This window comes from Ctenopharyngodon idella, chromosome 21 (assembly GCF_019924925.1).
Source record: "Ctenopharyngodon idella isolate HZGC_01 chromosome 21, HZGC01, whole genome shotgun sequence".
NCBI classification, from domain to species: domain Eukaryota; kingdom Metazoa; phylum Chordata; class Actinopteri; order Cypriniformes; family Xenocyprididae; genus Ctenopharyngodon; species Ctenopharyngodon idella.
This window is the reverse complement of record NC_067240.1, coordinates 2,449,252-2,470,000: the sequence shown is the minus strand read 5'-3', so window position 1 is coordinate 2,470,000 and position 20,749 is coordinate 2,449,252. Positions and strand designations below refer to the sequence as shown.

The 20,749-nt window shown below is 36.2% G+C and overlaps 1 protein-coding gene across 6 annotated transcripts in view; it reads right to left on the bottom strand.

The window, feature by feature from the left end:
* sema4d (sema domain, immunoglobulin domain (Ig), transmembrane domain (TM) and short cytoplasmic domain, (semaphorin) 4D) overlaps positions 1 to 19,588 on the bottom strand; it is a 73,079-nt gene extending 53,491 nt beyond the window's left edge. For 2 of the 6 annotated variants that reach the window (XM_051878026.1, XM_051878020.1), the window contains exons 1-2: positions 19,427 to 19,588; positions 3,681 to 3,783 (exon numbers count right to left, since the gene is read on the bottom strand). In XM_051878026.1, coding sequence (XP_051733986.1) covers positions 3,681 to 3,696 — 16 coding nt within the window. In that variant the 5' untranslated portion in view covers positions 3,697 to 3,783; positions 19,427 to 19,588. Of the gene's footprint in view, positions 1 to 3,680; positions 3,786 to 9,668; positions 10,720 to 19,166 lie in introns of those variants that run through there. The other 4 variants (XM_051878025.1, XM_051878021.1, XM_051878023.1 and 1 more) reach the window with 4 other exon arrangements.
* Positions 19,589 to 20,749: the final 1,161 nt, after the last annotated feature.

Genomic DNA, 20,749 nt, shown 5'->3' with positions numbered 1-20,749 from the left:
ATCCAGGCAGACCAAACTGTGTGCTGGGTTTATAAGCAGATAAACCCTTTTTAATTATAAACTCAACCAGATATAAACATATAGTATAGTATAATTTTTTCTTCTTTCACAGCACACAAAAGCAGAAGTGAGGCAGCATTTCCACACTGCACTTTTCCATAAATAATACAGTGACCAGAGGATGTTGAGCTCCAAAACAGCACCATAAGTATTTTTGGTTTGTTTCTCACACAGACCCATCACTTCAGAAGACTTTGATCAGAGCTGACTCAAACTTTTATGGTACATTTATCATACATCTTGACAGCCTATGGTCACTAAGTTTGTTCAACTTGGAAATCATCTTTTGTGCTCTACTGAAGAAAGAAAGTCATCCAGGTTAGGAATGACATGATGACATGACAGTTTAACTGAACTATTCATTTTTTTGTGTACAAACCACATTCAATAACTGTACTGTCTAAACAAGTCGTACAAAGAGCAAAAGAGAACAAAATGAAGCAGTCGTCACTACAGTCCTCCAGTAAAAAAAAAACTCTGTCAATATTAACTCAGACACAAGACAGACATGCATTCAGAAAGACATGAATCTCAAGTAGTCTTGTGTAGAGGGTGTCTTTGTTCTGGACCCAATGACAGCGAGCATCCCTCATTCTCCTACTCCGTGTTTTCTTTACGTCTTTTTGGCAGCACATTTATCATTCCTCCACACAAACAATTGTGCTACGAAACTCACAAGCGCAGGCGATACAAAGGACGGCTAAACCGGGGGCCTCCGATCAGCCGCCCGCGCTGGTTGCTAGGTTACCTTTGATCTTTTTCGACAACTCGTCAACAAGCTTGTCACTTCCATAAGTCTTCGAGGATGAATCTACCTCTGCAGTTGTTGTTGATTTAAAAAGACATGATAAAACTGAAAGTCTCACCATCTCAATGCTTTTCATAGTAAAATCTCAAATTGTGTTCAAATAATGCCAGATTTGCTTAATAAATAATAATAATAATAATAATATTTTTATTATATAAATATTATTCTACTAATTTATATAAATATTATTAATAATTAATATTGATATTAATGTGATTAATTATGACAAGCAATAATAAAATACCATTTTAATAGATTTTTTTTTATATTTTTTTAAACTTTGTATAATAGCAATAAGGAAATGGAGATCATGCTGCATTGTGAATATAGTTACTTTACTCTACTTAATAACATATTGTACTGTACTTTACCGAATAAAAATGTATTTATCCTCATTTCTATTTGACGTATCCTCAAAATCTTTTACGTAAACTGAAACACCATGTAAAAAGGAACAGCAGGACTGCTGACACCATTAGAAAATAATGGCTACAAACAATTTGCTTATTCACAAGAAAATCAGGGAAACTGCATTAAATGATGTGACTGTTTCAGCTGTCTGTCCAAATTTCCAAGAGTCATTGCACAGGATGGAAGCGGTAGTTTGTGTTGGAGAGACGGCTGACATCCGTCCATTACTAACAGAGATGTCAGCGTTGACTGACAACTTCATTTGCCATCCGGATTTTTCTGCTGATCTGGAGTCCAACATCACGTTTATAAGAGGCACAAGAACCAGCAAGTAAGAGGCACTTTGCTGCAAATCCAAATAATACATTACATTATTTTCATGAATATTAAATATTCATTACTTTCTCTGATTATGTAATTGAGTCAAAGTTTTCCAATGCCTTTGCTTAAAAAAAAAAAAAAAAAAAAAAAAAAAAAAAAAATAAAAAAAATCAGAAAGCAAACTCTAAGCATTTTGATGATCATTAAGAGAAATATTAGGCCAAAAACATACTAAATACATAAATAGTTCATTTGGAAATTAACAAATTAGGATGTAAATATTAGTATTGTAATTTTACAGTTGTACTATAAACAGCTGCACTCTCCAACAAAATCATTCTAGAACTATTAATTCTGTCCAAATATAGACAAGTCATCTAGTGAAATCTCCTGTGTGCCTGTACTCCTGTATAACTCAACTATTGTTTAAAAATGACTGTATTGCTTGCTTAAAATGAACCCAAAATAGATTGGAAATGAACATTTATTAATAATTTTATTAACCCTTTGGTGCTCTTCCGTCATTTTTGACTGAAAAATTTAACATTTTGTTTTTTTAGAAGTTTTTACTTCATCGGAATGGTACGAAACTTCGTTAATGTTTTGGCATTTGTTATGTGAACAAAGAAAATGTGTGATTCGAAAAGGTTAAATGGTCCTGATAAAATAGTCACACTTGTGCTCCTCGCGGTCACTAATTTCATCTAGTGGAAACTTTTGGTACTGCGGCCAAACAAAATCTTACTGAAAGCTCATTTTTTGAGATATCAAGCTCAAATTTGGAACACAACTTGTTTAGATTTATGGTTTTGATTTTCCTGCAGTTTTAAAGTAAAATGTGTTTTTGAAAATATGTATTTAACATAAAAATTTAAAATAGTATTTTTGTGCATTTTTCATAACAATAAACATAAAATAACGTTTTAAAACTTTTTTCACTTCAGTAATAATTTGCCAAGTCTCATCTTTGGAAAGAGATCAAAATTAAGTCTGTGCTCTAAAGCATTCGAAATTTATGACAGTTTAAGTTGGAAATTTCATTTTCAGGTCTGTGCTCAAAAAGTGAATAAATGGATAATAACTACAGCGTAAATATAATTTAGTACCATAAAATCCCCTAAAAATGAAAAATTTAATAAAAAAACATCATCGAAGTAAAATATAGTACATTAATTTCATTGAAAAAAAAAAAAAAAAAAAAAAAAAAAATTGGTCATTTTGACCAACACATGAAGAGCACCAGAGGGTTAAATAATAATGAAATAATAAACATTTATTAAATTGCTTATTAGTAAATGTTCACCTTTTGATTATTACTGTTGCCTCTGGTAATTATGTGTCTGATTATATAATTCATTTTAAGCCAGCCATATATTAATTTTAAACTATAGTTGAGTTAAATAAAACTGCCCAGAACGTTGATCAAACATTTAACCCAACCGCTGGGTCAAAACAACCAAAACACTGGTTTTGTCCATATTTAACCCAACTTGGGTTGTTTTTAACAGTATTTTTTTTCTTTTAGAGTGAACTTAATCCCACTTAACAAACTAAACATATACTTGCATTTCTTTATAAATTGTTTTCTGCTTCTGACACGTTTCAGAATGCTACTTGAATACAGTACATTTACAGTAAAGAGCACTGTGAAAAAACCACTGTATTGGTGTCCAATTCTTTCAAAACATCCTCAGCTGACCCAAACCTAGTGAAGACGGTCATCATTTTCATTCCTTATTGTCTTCTAACTGGCAAAGGCAAGCAGGAAAGAAAGAGAGAAATAAAGAAAGAAAACAGGAATTTGGGCCAAACAGAAAAACAAGAAAGCAGCCAACAAGCATCCAGCATCAGAAAACTCGACCAAGATGGAATGCAAATCAGCTTCCATGCAAATGCCAAACGTCTCCAAGGGGCCCTCGGAGAAAAGACCCTTTATATGCCAGTGTTTTCCATGCGTTTGCCTGAAGACGTAACCACAGCCCTGCTAACCTGATGATAGGGACTGAGATCATACAGGAGAACAAGCAGGACAACAGAGGAAGCATTCAACATATAGCTGCAAAAGCACACAACTACTCACTTGAACGCCATGGCATCGAGCGGCGAATACTGATTCATTAAAGAGTCTTTCTGAGGTTCACGTCTCAGGCAGCTGAAGATGGAGCAGAGAGCTCTTCACGGATCTGTGGAGAGGACACAAGGACTTTCAGATTAGGAGGGGGAGATATTTGAACTTGCACACACACAAAGGCTGCGCTCAGAAAACAATACTAACGTACTGCACAGTATGTACTTTACACTGGTTGCTACTCCTTAGAAAATTTCAAACAGTAGTATGCTACATTGTCACATGACCTCATTATTTTTAATTTAGTGAGTGGTGTCTAGTCACAAAAACAAGGTTATTTAGATATTTAAATGTAATTTTGTGTAAAAATGACAAGTTTTTGGCAGGCTGATCAAATAATGAGTCTAGAAAGAAATAATACAAGACTTCTGGTTTATTCATCACACTGGAAATGGAAGTTCAAGTTCAGTACACTGGACTGTGCGATACTTGTTCTAGTACTCTGTGTGCATCGTATTCTTTTCATACAATTCAGAGGATCAACAAATAGAATGATTCAGACTGCTTTGCTAACACATTTGGCCGATTCATTGAAAAGAATCTGCTCCCAAGACTAATTTGAACTGGTTTTCAGGAGCGAATCAAATCGACTCATGACAGCAATTTGAATCGGCTCCCAAGAGCTATACAAATCGGCTCCCAAGAGCTATACGAATCGGCCCCCAAGAGCTATACGAATCGGCTCCCAAGAGCTATACGAATCGGCTCCAAAGAGCCATACGAATCGGCTCCAAAGAGCCATACGAATCGGCTCCCAAGAGCTATACGAATCGGCTCCCAAGAGCTATACGAATCGGCTCCAAAGAGTGAATCAAATCGAGTCATGATAGCAATTCGAATTGGCTCCCATGAGCGATACGAATCAGCTCCAAAAGCATTTTAATCCGACTCCCAAGAACAGAGCGATTCAATCCGACTCCCAAGAACAGAGCGATTCAATCCGACTCCCAAGAACAGAGCGATTCAATCCGACTCCCAAGAACAGAGCGATTCAATCCGACTCCCAAGAACAGAGCGATTCAATCCAACTCCCAAAAACAGAGCGATTCAATCCGACTCCCAAGTACAAAGCAATTAATTCCAACTCCTAAGAGTGATTCAATCCGACTCCAAAAAACAGAGCGATTCAATCCGACTCCAAAAAACAGAGCGATTCAATCCGACTCCAAAAAACAGAGCGATTCAATCCGACTCCAAAAAACAGAGCGATTCAATCCGACTCCAAAAAACAGAGCGATTCAATCCGACTCCAAAAAACAGGGCGATTCAATCCGACTCCCAAGTACAAAGCAATTAATTCCAACTCCTAAGAGTGATTCAATCCGACTCCCAAGAACAGAGCGATTCAATCCGACTCCAAAAAACAGAGCGATTCAATCCGACTCCAAAAAACAGAGCGATTCAATCCGACTCCAAAAAACAGAGCGATTCAATCCGACTCCAGAAAACAGAGCGATTCAGTCCGACTCCAAAAAACAGAGCGATTCAATCCGACTCCAAAAAACAGGGCGATTCAATCCGACTCCCAAGTACAAAGCAATTAATTCCAACTCCTAAGAGTGATTCAATCCGAATCCAAAGAATCCTTGAATTAAGCATCATAATTCTGATTCAAAACAGTTGGCTGATGACCACGGGACCAAAGACTAGATTACTGAAATACAATACAATACAATACAATATACTTTATTGTCCCCTTGGGGAAATTTGTCTTGGGCTTAGTGAATGCTGCATTTCCAAATCACACAATAACATGTCAACACTAACCTGCAAGTTAACCAATAAAATAGCATTTGAACAAAACAAAACAAGCGACGCTACAGAGAAATCTAATTAAACAAATAGCTTTGTAGACCAACACTGACAAATACCAAGTTATTACAGTTTTTTTTTAGCAACAATTAATATAATATTATGGTGGATATTATGGTAACTTTTTAATAAAATAGATTTTGAACTCCACACACACACACAAGCTGTTCTTGCAAACAAAAGGCACAAGGTTGATACACACAACTACGGCTGCCTCGCTGTCAGTTAGCCTCAGCTAAAGGAGAGAGGGGTTTCCGCCAGCTTGGTGGGGGATTCCATCGCCATGGCGACAGCAGAACCACAGAGAACGAATGGAAAGCACTCTGGAATCCAGTGACGTGGAGAGAGAACATAAGAGATGTTATTGACCGACAGGAATATTAGATTCCATCACCAGCACAAAGGGATGAGCGTTTTCATTAGCGAAAAATAGATTAATAGAGACCCAGATGAAACAGAAGGGCTAATTAAATCATTGGTGCTAAAGAAATAGATCAATATCTTACATATGTGCATGTGTTGCAAATTCCCCTCGTGCTCGAACCAACTTAATATCTGAACAGATCCGAGCGCAACAGGGTGATTTTACAAAACAGATTAAAAGTGCAGCACACTGTCAGCTTCATAAATGATTCAGTATGTCAACAGATGCAACATCAAGCCAATGAAGGACACCAGCTACACTAGGAACACGAAGAAAACTAGATTATCATTACACAAAAATTCCAAAGTTTGGGATTGGTTTTTGAAAGAAGTCACCAAAACTGCATTTATATGATCACAAAGAGAGTAAAACTGCCACTTTTGATCAATTTAATGCATCCTTACAGTATTAATCTCTCTATATAAAAGTGAATTACAAGAGAGGAACAAAGGAGCCAACAATATTTGTAGTAAACAATGCAAATTTTAAAACCAATGAAACTTTATAAATATAACAGCATCACTTAAAAACTTTTTTTCATCTTTTTAATATGTTTAACTGGTTTTTAATTGGCTCTAGAGGACGTATTTGAGATGCGAGTTGTGACGTGGTCTCGATTCCAGACCGCCTCGAGGCTTGAGTCTGAGACATCACTGAAGTCCTCTGGGAGACAAACGTATGGCAGTCGTCTGGCTGACTTCTCCTCATTAGGGTTTATGAAACTCACAACACAACCGCACAAAGACGCTAATGATGGTAGCTATGCAGACAGTGTAAATCACAGTTTAACATACAGGTTCAACCATCAGATTAGACAATGGCCCATCAGGGATTAATTGAGATGTTCTGACAATTATGCATCACTGCTCATTTGCATGTGTCAAACATCTCCGCTTTGAACCAATGGTTTGGAAACAACGCTGGATTTCTATACAGACCCAAATTCCTTCTCACCTCAGAACAATGGCAGCTAATTACCCAAACGTGACGGGCGGTTACGACTGTCTCATCGATCCCTGTAGGGATCTCCCAGAATGCAACGGGCCACTAAAGGTCAAATGCTTCTTTTTTTCCCTTCAATAAACAGCTTTAGGAATCAGGAGACGCTTGGAATGGACCATTTATGATGTGCAAACGTTCCAGTTCTGTGGGTTTCCACAATATGGTGTAACGACCCAATTGTTATATATCCAGAAGTTTCCAATGAGGGTATGAAATTCCTCAACAATGATTCCAAGAACCTGAGGTGCTTCAACCAGGGTATAAATCTGCAAGCAGACGGAAAACACAAGCCATAATCAAATTCTCCCAATAGATCCCATATGCATTGTAAAGGTATTCATTTACTAGGCGCCACTTTGTTTACATCCAAAACTTGAGTCATTACAAAAAGATTGCAACCAGGGTTCCTCCCTGAAATAGAAACTTAAAAGCATCATGACACGATTTCTCAAATTTCCCATGATTTTTTGACACATTTTAGTAGTTTAACCCACTGGCGTTCAGTCACTTAACAGCTGACATTTGCCTACACTGGATCTGAGCGCTGCGTCGTGTTAAACGCAAATAGAAGCCATTATAATCGTTGACGCTGTCTACACTGAATACAGTAGACAGATGCATGTTCACTTTCTGACATACTCCACTGTCAACAACAGGACAAATGAAAGAGTGAGAGAACATCCAGTTTGAACAGTTTGTTTGTGTCTCTGTACAGTGGTTTAGTTTAATAGGATTATTTAACATGTAGTAAGAAATAATACAGAAATTGAATAATCATATAAAAATACATAGTTTTCACCGCATGAATTAAATATAAAAGTATTCTTATTAAAGATTCAAAGTGATTCAGTCAAGAGCATTGAGGATTTTCTCTTTGTCTTTTGTTGTTTGACTAACATTAATGACAAAGATGGCAGAAGGTTTATTAGGCTGCTGTCACTTTAAGACCAAATGCACAGATCTAAGTTTGCCAAGTCAAGCATCACTATTATGTGATCAAACCTCTAATGTGTGCATCGCCCTGCAGCGTTTGTGCTCCAGACATGAATGATTCCTCAAATCATGCGGGTTTTCTATGTCAACTAAGGTTTGCTAGATATATTGCCAACTTAAGGCCAATATATCGTCCGATTTTTTTTAATTATCGGCACTGGGAGAGGGACTTTTATTTTGACACTAAAACACACACATGCGATGTCCACTCTGAAGGGACCCATGAGCCCTGTGCGCTTTGAAATCGGACAGATGTGTCTTGAAACACCGTGTGTGCTTTGATCTCACAATGCCATTACGGTCGGCTCTCACACACGCCGAACAGACACAAACTCAGTCAGGAGGATTTTACAGACAATACAAGACTAGATCTTTCCATTTTCTGCAAAGCTTGTTAGCATAATGTTAGGCTATTGCAGGTGGTGTTCAGGTTGGTTCGTTTGGAATTTGAGGAGTCATGATGGGATATGCATGTAAATGGGTTAATGACGTGACAGGTCATTTTTTTTGTCCAAAGGCTTTAATAATAATAAAAAACAAAGATATGACATCCAAAGTATGTAAGGTAGTACAACTAGATCTCTTTTATTGAATCCAAAAGATTTCAGTTATATTTTGCAACATATAAAGGTATTTTAAAGATTTTGAAGTGTCAAAAGTCATTCGGTTTAACCGTCCAAAGGCCAATACAGCCATTTCATTTGTGATTAAAACATCTTAAAATGTAATAAATGTATATATTTTTTATTCTGGCATGATTTTATAACATCATATATCAATGGTATTAAAATTATGTGTAGAAGTCGTTGCTTTGTTATGAAAAATCTTCATTGATATCATTCGGAGTAACCAATGTAAAGGGACCATTTTGGATCAAGTCATGCAGTCAATATCATGTGACAGGATGTGACATCATTCAGACACCTGCAAAGGACCACATGGTCATGAAGCAAAGTAACTAACTCTCTGTTAACTATTTGAAAAATACATGTTTTCACTCACTCATATGCATGTCCCGAAACATCAGGTCATTCGGTACAACCGCTATAAAACATGGAAAATATTGTAATATTTTAAAAAATCGTACTAAATATAAAAATTTTGACTGTCCTTTTGCTAGCTAACTAGATATCAGCCTGTTAGCATTGTTTGAAAATATCGTCATTCGGTATAACCAAAAGTGACATTCGGTAAAACACAAATTTTGGTTAAACCGAATGACTTTTTTGGTGACAAATTTTGTCCATCTTGTAAAAAAATGATAAAAGCAGTGTTAATTGATTATAAAAACCACATAATCTCATAGTTAACACTTAATAAAACTTCAAAATTAATTATTTCTCCATTATGTTTTTTTACACTTTTAAAAACCTTATTCAATGACCCAAATATAATAATCTTCAATATGAGCAATTGTAATAGCGATGCTACAGCACCATGAAAAGAGAAGAAGCACACTTTAAAACGAAGCCTACAGAGTCAACAGTACCTATAAAACAGAGTATTCTAATAAAATAAAAAATAAACCTTACTTAAACCCACCAAGTGTCGGTAAAGATGCTCTGAAGCTCAGAGAAGACCACAAAAAAAACAGAACTTATAAAATGTGTATTCCTCAACTGATCTATTGTCTACTCTATATGTTATTAAAATTAGCAATATCCATCCAATAACATCCAAAAAATACAAGAAACGTTACTTAAACTCACCAAGTGCCGGTCAGACGCTCTAAAGCTCAGGGAAGACAACCACAAAATCCACAAAGATGCAAAAAAAAAAACAAGCGAGAATCATTTCAGAGTGTCTGCTGGTCTCATACGTGTCTGTTTCCTTTGAGACGTGTGTATAATTTAGAGTAAATCTGCAATTTTCTGGGTGTCATAAAGGTTGATGTTTCTGTCTGGCTGTGGAGGTCTGAACACGAGCGAGCGGAGATGAGAAGACGTTCAAACCTCCCCCTTTCTCTCTCTCTCTCTCTCTCTGAGAAAAGCATGTGCCGAATGTCAAAACCATGCAAAAAAATCTCCCAAATCAAGACGGTTTAACCTCAACATTCACCCTCTGTCAAAGCAACAATTAAATATTAATGTCAGACTATAACACGCTCACACACACCGTTTGAAGCCCTGCCTCTGTGACAGGTGCAAAACAATAACAGCAGATCAGCTGGTGCCACTGCATGCATGCGGGTGTGTGTGTGTGTCGCAGAGCACACTTGAGATTGCTGACAGCAGAATATAATCAATGCACAGAGGGGGCTGGGTCAGTGTGTGTCTTCTATTGTTTACAGGGTCATAGAGTGCCCATAACGCACTGAGACGGACCGGTCGGCTCCTCACCAGGGCTGGGAAGAGTTCTGGTTTCAAGCTGATCCACACTTATCGCATTTCTATCCTAAATTTAACCACTGCACAAGAGACGACAACTGATCAGAACACAAAACTTAAACTGATCTCACAACTGCTATGTGTGAATTTAGCTAGTTCTTTTGTCAAACACGAGTCTGAAGACCATGTGATGCACGCACACGGACATCAGATGATCTGCATTTGTGAGAAAAAAAGATGATAAATGTGCACATAAGCAGAGCACAGTGGTGATTTCACAATATCATTATCACATTTTTAAATTATTCATATCTGAAGCAGATATCTGCACTTCTTTTTCTTCCAATTCAAACAGTATGTCAAGTTATATAAAAGTATCTATAATCAATATAGAAATGCTCTAAAGTTAGTTGTTTCTATAAAACATTAAAATTAAATTAAATTTTGTTTTAAAATTTTGATTTTGTTAATATTTTTTCTGTTGAAATACAAACATAAATAGTGATGAAAGCCAAAATATTAAATGTCACAGATGTATATTTACTGAGTGATCTACCATTTTGTAGAGGGGGTCAAAGTGACAATTTTCACCTGAGATTTGGAGCCAATTTACAGGGGTGTAAAAATGACTTTAGAAAGATGTCAGCATCATTATTTTATTATAACACAGAGATTGGTAGGTCTTTTAGTAAAATCTGTTGACTTTTGCAATCTTTGTTTCATTATATGCCAACGGTGACAGTTCAAAAATGGTAGAAAAAAAGCACTTCTTGTGTTTTTTTGCCTCAAGTTTGCATGCCTGTAACTGAAGAAGTATTAAAGATATCTTAATATCCTTTTAGATTCTGGTTCATAACGAACTGTCCTTTTGGTATCTTCATTTTAAAGGCCCTCGATGGTTCATTCCCAGAGATCTTAATGCGGCTCCATGAGTAAATTGGTCCAAAACCTCTGGTTGATTTGACATGGAATGGCCCAAATTTTAATGTAAATATCAATGTGAACACTGTTTTTCCCTTAATACAAAATTATTTTTAATATAATACATTATGCATTTTATTTTATATAAAAAAAAAAGTTCATACATATTTATAAAATTGGTTATCTATCAAATTTATATATCATGCATCCCTAGATTTGATCAAATTCAAAGCCTTTTTAAACAGATTTTCATGTTACTTTACATCAGATCATTCAGGGCATTATGAAGGAATGACAAATAGTCTTTGCATTTAAAAAAAATTGTGCATGTACATTGGTTTAACTGTGATTCTCATCTACATGCCAATCATTTTCCAAATTTAATTAGCTTGTCTTTCTTTGTACCTGCTGGCTCGGTTTGAATTAATAACTTCTCTCTCCGAAACTACCGTTCTGGAAGAACGAACACAGACTCGGTTTCCTGTTTTGATTGTAAAGGGATTATGTATCATTGAAATGACATCAGCTCTGCAATAAAACAAGCCTCCAAACAATAGACATCTTATTGAAAAGTATAAAGCTGCAAAACTACATGACTGTGTTACTAAAGGGTGATACTCTGTTCTGAATGGACTGGCTAGCTTTGAGTTGTGAACGTGAGAGTATGTCTACAGCAAACAAAAGAGCAAGAAAATCCTGTTTTCAATGCAAATGCAAACATGCATTAATACATTCATATTAAAGTCTCTGTTAAAGTGCCCGTTATGATGAGGTGTGCAAAGTTTAAAACAATCATAACAGAATGGACCATCTGACCAATCAGAGCAGAGTAGGCTTATGGAAAGGCGGGGTTCAGAGAGACTGAATCTTAGTTCGAACCGTTTCAGACACGTTTCAGAGAGAAAAGAGCTGAAGTTTAAAGTGTTTTGTGCGCGTAAATCTATTGTAGGAGACTCCAAAACAAAATTAGGAACATTTAAAATAGAACGATAGAAGCACTTTAAGGGTGTTGCACTCAACATTTGGAACATTCTAAAACACTGGATAATGTTACAGTTTAACACTACAGAACACAATAAACCCTGAGCAGCCTGAATGACCATGAGGGTAGATGTCGTTTTGTATTTTGTTCCCATGAGTATTTAAGTGTGTTTACGGTAACAACATCACACATGGTCTAACTGATCATCTCCACTCCATCTGAGAGTCACAGGATTCTCATAAAACAGAAGCAAAGCAAAGATAAAGATCCTGCAAACGTTTCAATCAAATTTGATATCATATGACGGAAGAGGTCTTTTCAAATAAGAGTTTAATCTACTTTGTACACATACTCTAATATTAACTATTCAAAGCTCCTTCTGCTCTTTAATTAAGTCTTAATTGCATTTATGAAAATTCACAATAACTCTGTGCATGATCACAATCTGACATATTTGAAAGTAATTCACAGAAAGTAAGTGTGAATGAGATTTGAGAGCTGTAGTTTGGATGGAATAGAGCTGGAATAGAGCTCGCAAGTTGAGAAGGTCAGAGAGAGGGCGGAAAATGATCATGTTCAACTAAATTACGATTGTTTTGGTGCAAGAGACCTTGACTAGCTTCAGGGAAAAGAAAAACGCAACAGAAATGTAGAATACGGCCTCTTGAACACAATATGATTTAAACAAGCCAACTTTTAAAGGCACTGGCTGCTCCCTCTCCTCCACAAAACAGTTTGTTTCTTTTCAAACACTCCCTTTAGAAATATTTAATCTCTGAAGATTCTTGTTTCACTCCTTAAACAACACAAAAAACATTTTCATTAAATTAAATTGAGAAAGAGGTGCTGATGCTACATGGACAAACACTGCTGTAAATGCAAATAATCATTATCGTTTCCCAGGAAAGAATTTGCTGGCATTAGTGTTATCTGGTCTAAAGCAGCACTCGTGTCCGATAACTCGTGGCACGCAAGAGAAATCAAGTCAATCCAACACAATGAGTCCTTTCAGCATGGAGATGCTTCCAAACAGCCGGAATGGCCTTCCCATCAGCCGATAAATCGATTATCTCTGGAATGAGTCTGTTTTAGTTATCCAAGATTAAAAAATGACCATCCCACATGAGTCCCACATGACCCGACACAACCTGACTCTCCATTAAGTCAACTTGAAATTCAAATTTACCCCATTTACTTCTGTTTCTGGATTCATTATATATTATTCATAAGTGGATGTTGTTATGAAGGGAAAAAAAATTGTCTTCATAATAGTTCATCAAATGGCTGATTAGCTCATGACAGTAAATAATGTTACAAAAGATTTCTACTTCAAATAAATTCTGTTCTTTCGAACTTTGTTCATCCAAAAATCCTGAAAAAATGTATCACAGTTTCCACGAGAATATGAAGCAGCACAACTGCTTTCAACAATGTTCGGCATATTAAAATGATTTCTGAAGGATCATGTGACACCAAAAAGTGGAGTAATGATGCTGAAAATTCAGCTTTGATCACAGGAATAAATTAAAATATATTCAAAAAGAAAACAGTTCTTTTAAATTGTAAAAACATTTCACAATATTATTGTTTTTACTGTATTTTTAATCTAATAAATGCAGCCTTGGTGAGCAGAAGAGACTTTTAAGAGTAGTAGGCTATATATACAGTACAGAATATTTATTTAAACTGTAAAAATGATTGTAATTTTAGATGTAAAAGACTAAAAATGTGATGGCTAATTGGTTAACAGTAAGCGTACTATATATACACAAAAAAATAACCTTACATTTTGTGTAATTTTACAGTAAAATACTGTTAAATATACTGTTTTTTGAAGTAAAAAGAACAAATCATCTTATAATTTACAGTTAAAAGCAGTGTACTGAATTTCCTGTGTGTGGCACTTCACAATTGATGATTTTTAATTTTATTAATTATGTTTCTTCTTAGTTTTTGGTTTCAGTTATGTACATATATGCTGTTGGATTTAAAGGTTTAAAGCTTTTCTTTGTAAAATGCAGTTTTAAACTAAAATGTACAGGTTGTTCTGTAAATATGTTTACATTTTTACTGTAATTTTACTGAATTATTCTGGCTACCACAGCTAGCAGTGTTTTTCTGTAAACACAACAGTATTTTTTTAAAGTAAACTTTTTTGCAATAATAGCTGCAAGTTATTCACAAATATATAAATAAAAGTGGAGATGCACCGATATATCGGCCAATTATCGTATCGGACGATAAAAGCTAATTTTCACACTATCGGCCGATAGTTTAAAATCAGCCAATAGTCAGGGCCGATATATCCTGTCGATCAAAAGAGGGCAAGAAAATGCACTGAATTTGTGATTTGTTTAAAGAAAATGCTAAGAAACCAGTTCGATGTTCAATATTAATAGTAATTATATGAATTAATAACATTTAGAAAGTTAAGAAATATAAAATTAATCTTCAGAATTTAGTTAATGTGTGTTAATATTAATTTGAGTAATGCATTTGTTTATAACTGATACCAGTTACTCTGAATCAAGTGAACGAAATGGAGAGAATAAAGTTTTTATTTGCATTTCTTTCAAAATATAATAATTAAAATATAATGATTAATTATTAATTATAATGAAATTATCATTAATTTAAAAGAAGGTATAAAAGGCAGAACCCCCAAACTATCGGGAATCGGCAGATATCACTCTGAATAATCGGTATCGGTGGAGAAATTTAGTATCAGTGCATCTCTATATAAAAGTCTAAGTTGAAGTACTAAGATTACTAAAACATCACTAAAGCTGAAATTAAAAATAAATTAAAGTTAAAATAAAAAAAATGAATTTAAACAATCTAAAATTAAATTTGAAAAAAATAAATGTAGTTCAAAATTAGTGTTGTCAAAAGTACCAACTTCGATACAAAGTCGGTGCTGAAATTTTAAAAAAAAGTGATAAGTGTTAAGTGGATTCGTAAACACCTCTGATTGGCCATTGTGTTCATGCGCTCAACAGATATGTCTGTAATTGGTTACAATGATCAACGCACAGCAGCGTTTGAATTTGAAAGCGGGACCGGTCTGCAAATAGATGCCTTCTTTCAAACGCTCACGTGTGTATCTGTGTAAGCGCTCAGTGAAGAGCGTCATTGATGTCTATTTACAACATGATTTGAAGCGTTGATCATTGTAGCCAATCACAGACATATCTGTTGAGTGCGTGAACGCAGTGGCCAATCAGAGGTGTTTACGAATCCGCTCAACAGCACTCAAAGAGTCACATTTTTAACATTTCAGTACCGACTTGGTATTGAAGATTAATAAATACTATAAATAATACTAAAATAGCACTGCTTCCAACAACAACACTCAATACATTACACAAAACCAGTTTGCAAGGCATAAAATTGCATGTGCATGACTAATAAGGTAAGATGCAGAGACAACACAGCACTGGCCTCTCAACTGGACCATAACGCTCTCACCGGCCTCGGGGCATCATTATCATTCAGTCCTGTTATCGATTACCAAGCATTGCTTATCACTGTGTGTTTTCAAGAAAGAAACTATTAACAGCAGCTATCTGAAGAAACCCTGCGACTGATCTGAGACCTGTGCAGGTGTTGGGGGCAACATAAACTAGCCTGTGGTCAGATTAGAGGGGTAATTAGTATCCAGAAAGGTAACAGAATAAGGGCGTCCTCCTATCTGTCCAGATCCTTCTCTCCACACTCCTCTGGGAGATGGAGGGATGTTGGCAAAGGGACACAAAGCACGACTGTGTTCGGCTCACAAACTCAAGAGTGGCACTTTTGTGCGGTTTCTTAAAGTGAAGGAACATTATATGCCGTGGACGAGTCTTTTTCAGCATCCACAATGTGGACGGAGCATTAAAACAGGGTCGGAGAGCGGTTAGGGCATCGATGCAGGGTTTAGATCAGGTCACTTTTCACTAGCTTGTAGAAAGAGGTCAGAACTAATGAGAGACCCCTGCTAAGTCTAAAGGTGTTCAATCGCTGCATTGATTTTTAAATCAGGATGTTTAAATTTAAATAATTAAAGGGTCCGTTCACCCAAAAATAAAAATTCATCATTGAAAACAAAACGTTTCAGGTGATCTATCCCTTTAAAACAACACTTGAACACAAGCCAGTCAGTAGATAGGTCTGAATGTCAAAGGTTTTGTTCTGAAAGGCCGGTTCTGTTTATCGACTGGCCGCTGGTGTTCGGTTCACAGGGATATTGGGTACCCGTCTGACCCGGTGCCAACTCATCTGGGTTACATGATTCTATCATGTTCAATGAAGGCGGGTCATTGTCTGGCTGTGTTATCGACATAAACCATGTTTAGATGAACATACGGTATACGACCCACTCATAGGATCATTTCCTCATTAAAAATGTCCTGAGGGACTAATTTAATATCAATGAACCCATCGGGGGGGAGGGAGGCGAGTAATGGCATCTGCTCTAATTATTACAGCACATATAAAGATCAAGGCTATATTCAGAATAAACTACTAGCTTACTGCACTGTGTATACTGCCTACTATTTTTAAAATGTAGTATGTGAAACAGCACACAGGCATTTCAAATAATAATATGCTACATTGTTGTCACATGACCTCATGACATTGTTTCAAAGCAGCTTTACAAAAATCCTGATTGATGTTTATAATATCTTCATGCTTTATAGTTGCATTTAGCAGATTAGAGCTGGGTATTCTGTGACGATATAAACAATCAAACAGTTGTGACGTTGCTATATAGTATATACTATCGCCCTACGTGAGTATATACTGTATTTATAAAATTAGAGATACTTATATATCCAACAAAATTGATAATTCTGTCAAATAATCCAATTAAATGCTGTAGGTCATCTGTAGAAAATGCACACAATTATAAATACTGCTAAATTGATAAATGCAAAAACACAAGTACAAGTAGTAGTAACTCTAAACTTAAAGGGGTCCTATAATGCCCCTTTCACAAGATGTAATATAAGTCTCTGGTGTCCCCAGAATGTGTCTGTGAAGTTTCAGCTCAAAATCCCCCACAGATCATTTATTACAGTTTGTCAAATTTGCCCCTATTTGGGTGTGAGCAAAAACACACCGTTTTTGTGTGTGTACCTTTAAATGCAAATGAGCTGCTGCTCCCGGCCCACTTTCCAGAAGAGGGCGGAGCTTTAACAGATCACGCTTCGGTTGCTCAACAACAACAAAGCTGGAGAATCTCACGCAGCCAAAATGAGGATTGTCAGTAACGGTGTTCAGCCTTACATTGTTCAAACCGGAGTCGACACTGATGGAGAGACTCAGGAAGAAGTTACAACTTTTAGAATGAAACTAGACGTTTCTGAACGGTTAGTGGATAAATTTATGTAGTTGCTGTGGAGTTGATTCAACTTATCAACTAGCATGTGCCATCATGTTAATCTTTTACGGGTGCAAAACCCGTATGGACGCCCACTATACATAGCGTACCTTGACAAACAGAGCCATACACACCACGCTAAAGTTTCTGATTGCTATCAAATGCTGTGAATGGTCTAATATTTTTTCCAAAATATCTTTTGGGGTCAACTTGCAGGCTATCCAAACTATCGAGACTCTAAATAGTGTTCAGTGCTCGTCTGTGCAGCCAACGACAGAACAGTTAGCATGCTTTGCTCAAACTTTTGCCATGGCGTTAGAACTGCTACACCGTTTTCGCTTGCGAAAACAAAATGGCGGAGCTGTGGGTGGAAACGTGCAGATTAAGGGGCGGTAATATTACAATAAGATCCACTTCCTACGTCACAAGGGGAGCGAAATCCGAGCAGCTCGTTTTTTCACATGCTTGCAGAGAAAGGCTTACCAAAATCAAAGTTACAGGGTTGTCCCTTTTCACGTTTTCTGGGTTGGTAGATGCACCGGGGACCCGATTATAGCACTTAAACAGCACTTAAAAAGTCAGATTTTCACGATATGTCCCCTTTAAGAATTAGCTCTAGCAATAAGAATGCTTTTTATTTTTTTTAATAACATTATCATATAACAAATTTGCTAAATCATTTCAGTCTCAACACATTTTGTAGCAAAAGACCAAGTAGTCCCTGAAGCAAAGAATAAATTCTATCATTTCAGGGGTCAGTTTTTAGGCATTAGGGGTCAAGAGGTCATGGACACAACGGCATTTAATGATAACCCTCCGCTGACAGCCAACAGTTCACAGCAGGCTATATTCTTCCACTTAAGAGCCACTTTTACCTGCTTCTATTTTAGACAGCCTTCAGGCACCTGCTCTGAGACACGAAAGAGACACTCTTTCTCCAGTCCAAACATTTTTATGCAGTTTAAACAAACTGACAAAGATGGATGAACTTTGTTGAAAAATACTCTTTATAGTCTAAATGTCAAGCACTGACATGCTATAGTTTCATTTTAAACATGTTTAAACTACATGCATTAATTGAGAGACTACATGTAATATTTTACTACTTATATTACTTTTTTGTTAATGCATGTCACATGACCATTTAAATTAACCTACAAAACAACAAAAGGGTGATTAAAACTTTACCTCATACATTTATATAAACTTTAACCTAAATTTTGATGTTCAAAATTGATGTTCATGCCCCATGTTCACTAAATACAATTGCATTGCGTACATAGATTTGCGTTTGCACAACCTGACTAGTTCTCAACTAAAAAATGCACAAAGAAAAAAAAAAATCTGTTGAAGTCTCGTTTGAGCTACAAGACTCTTTTGTTGTTTAGATGAAAAGTCTAGGATAATTTATGCGCGTTTGACTGCAGACCTCCACATGACCCTATAATGCCAGACTAACATAAATAAAAACACAATTAAACCAAACAGTACCCAACGTGCAGGTTAACCCAGTTTGAATTAACTTATGTAAACAGTTAAAAAAACGACAAAAGACGACATATTCGCTGTCAGCCAATGAGCATTTGATATTTTCAAAAAGAGCAAATACTTTCCTTTTGTTCGGTTGTTTTTGAACAAAACTCAAAGAAACACTAAATTAACCAGCCATTAAACGCGAACAAACAGCTGTGGACGGTAAAACTGAAGTTTATTGTAGTGTAGAGGAGGAAGAAACCTGCTGTAAATGATCCACCGCAGAGGAACAAGTGCAGCTCAAAGTCCTAAAACCTCTCGAGACCTGAGTCCATAGAAACCGGAGAAAAACAATCCTCAAAACCTGAACACACAGCGAATGAATCCCGTACAGACACTCACCCGGGCGGCGAGAAGAGTTCCGGTCCTCCGCGCGCGGGTTAAACGTTTAAAGTTTAAAGAGTTTCTGAGAGCTGATGCCGTGACCTGACGCGTTTCTGCCTCTCAGCAATGTTTGTGTGTGCGTGCGTGCGTGTGTGTGTGTGAGAGAGAGAGAGAGAGAGCGAGAGCGAGCGAGCGAGCGAGCAACTATCCTAAGGACCCTCACAAACGACCCACAATATAATATTATTAATATCTTGCTACATTGGTTTTGTTTTAATTTTTTATATTTTATTTTTATTCGATAAAATGTTTGATTTTAAAACATTTTTAACCCAGTTTTGGTTCAATAATTGTGATTGTATGTTTTTAGAAAAAATAAATGATTTTTATGACAGTTAACTCAAGGATACAATACAACAAATCATTATATATGATAAAACAAAAAATAGTAATACATATTTAATTATAATAATAAAAAAAATACTTAAACTTTATTAAAATTATTCAATATAAATATATGTGTTAAATAACATATATGATGTTAGAACTTGCAGCGACATCTTGGGCAGTTTCTGAGAAGTTGTTGGAATGATTAAACTGAACATCACACAACAGCAGTGGTGTTTCGCTCATGAGTGATTCAGTGGCTGCATCCGAAAACTTAAAAATGTCGCCTTCAGAGGACCCATTCCAAGGGTAGGAAGGCATCAAGGCACGTCGGAATCCAAAGTTATCCACTTTCTGTCTCCTGTAATACCTTCATCTGATCAATTTTTAAAGGCAGCATAAATGTATCCTTCACTGCCTTTGATATCCCACAATCCTGTGCTTTCCATTCTGTTACAGTTGTTGAGCTAAAAAATAAAGATGGCGTCTGAAAGTTGCAGTTGGTGGTCAGTTTGTGTGTAAATGTATGTTTTTGACCATTGTTTTCCACTTTTGATGTAATTTCTAGCGAGAAATTACTATTGTAGTACTTAAATATTCATGTAGTTATCACCAAAACTCGCGCTATTTTGCTGTAGTAGGTCATTAAACCGTCGCGCTGCCTCAGAAGTCTGTCCATAATCAGTTTCATGAGGTACAAAGTCATGCCTAAGATTTCAGATGCAGCCAGTGTTTTTACACAAATTGGTTGCGTGAATAATTCAATGACTCATTCATAAAGGCAGTCACTTGTTTCGTTAGTGAATGAATCAGTGTTTTTTAATGACTCCGTTTTGTGAATGATTCAATGACTCATGCTGTGTCCGAAATATACCCTTATTCACTATTCTTTACATTAGTCTACTAATATAGTTCACTTGAAGCAGTGAATGTAAACGAGTGAGTAAATTCGGA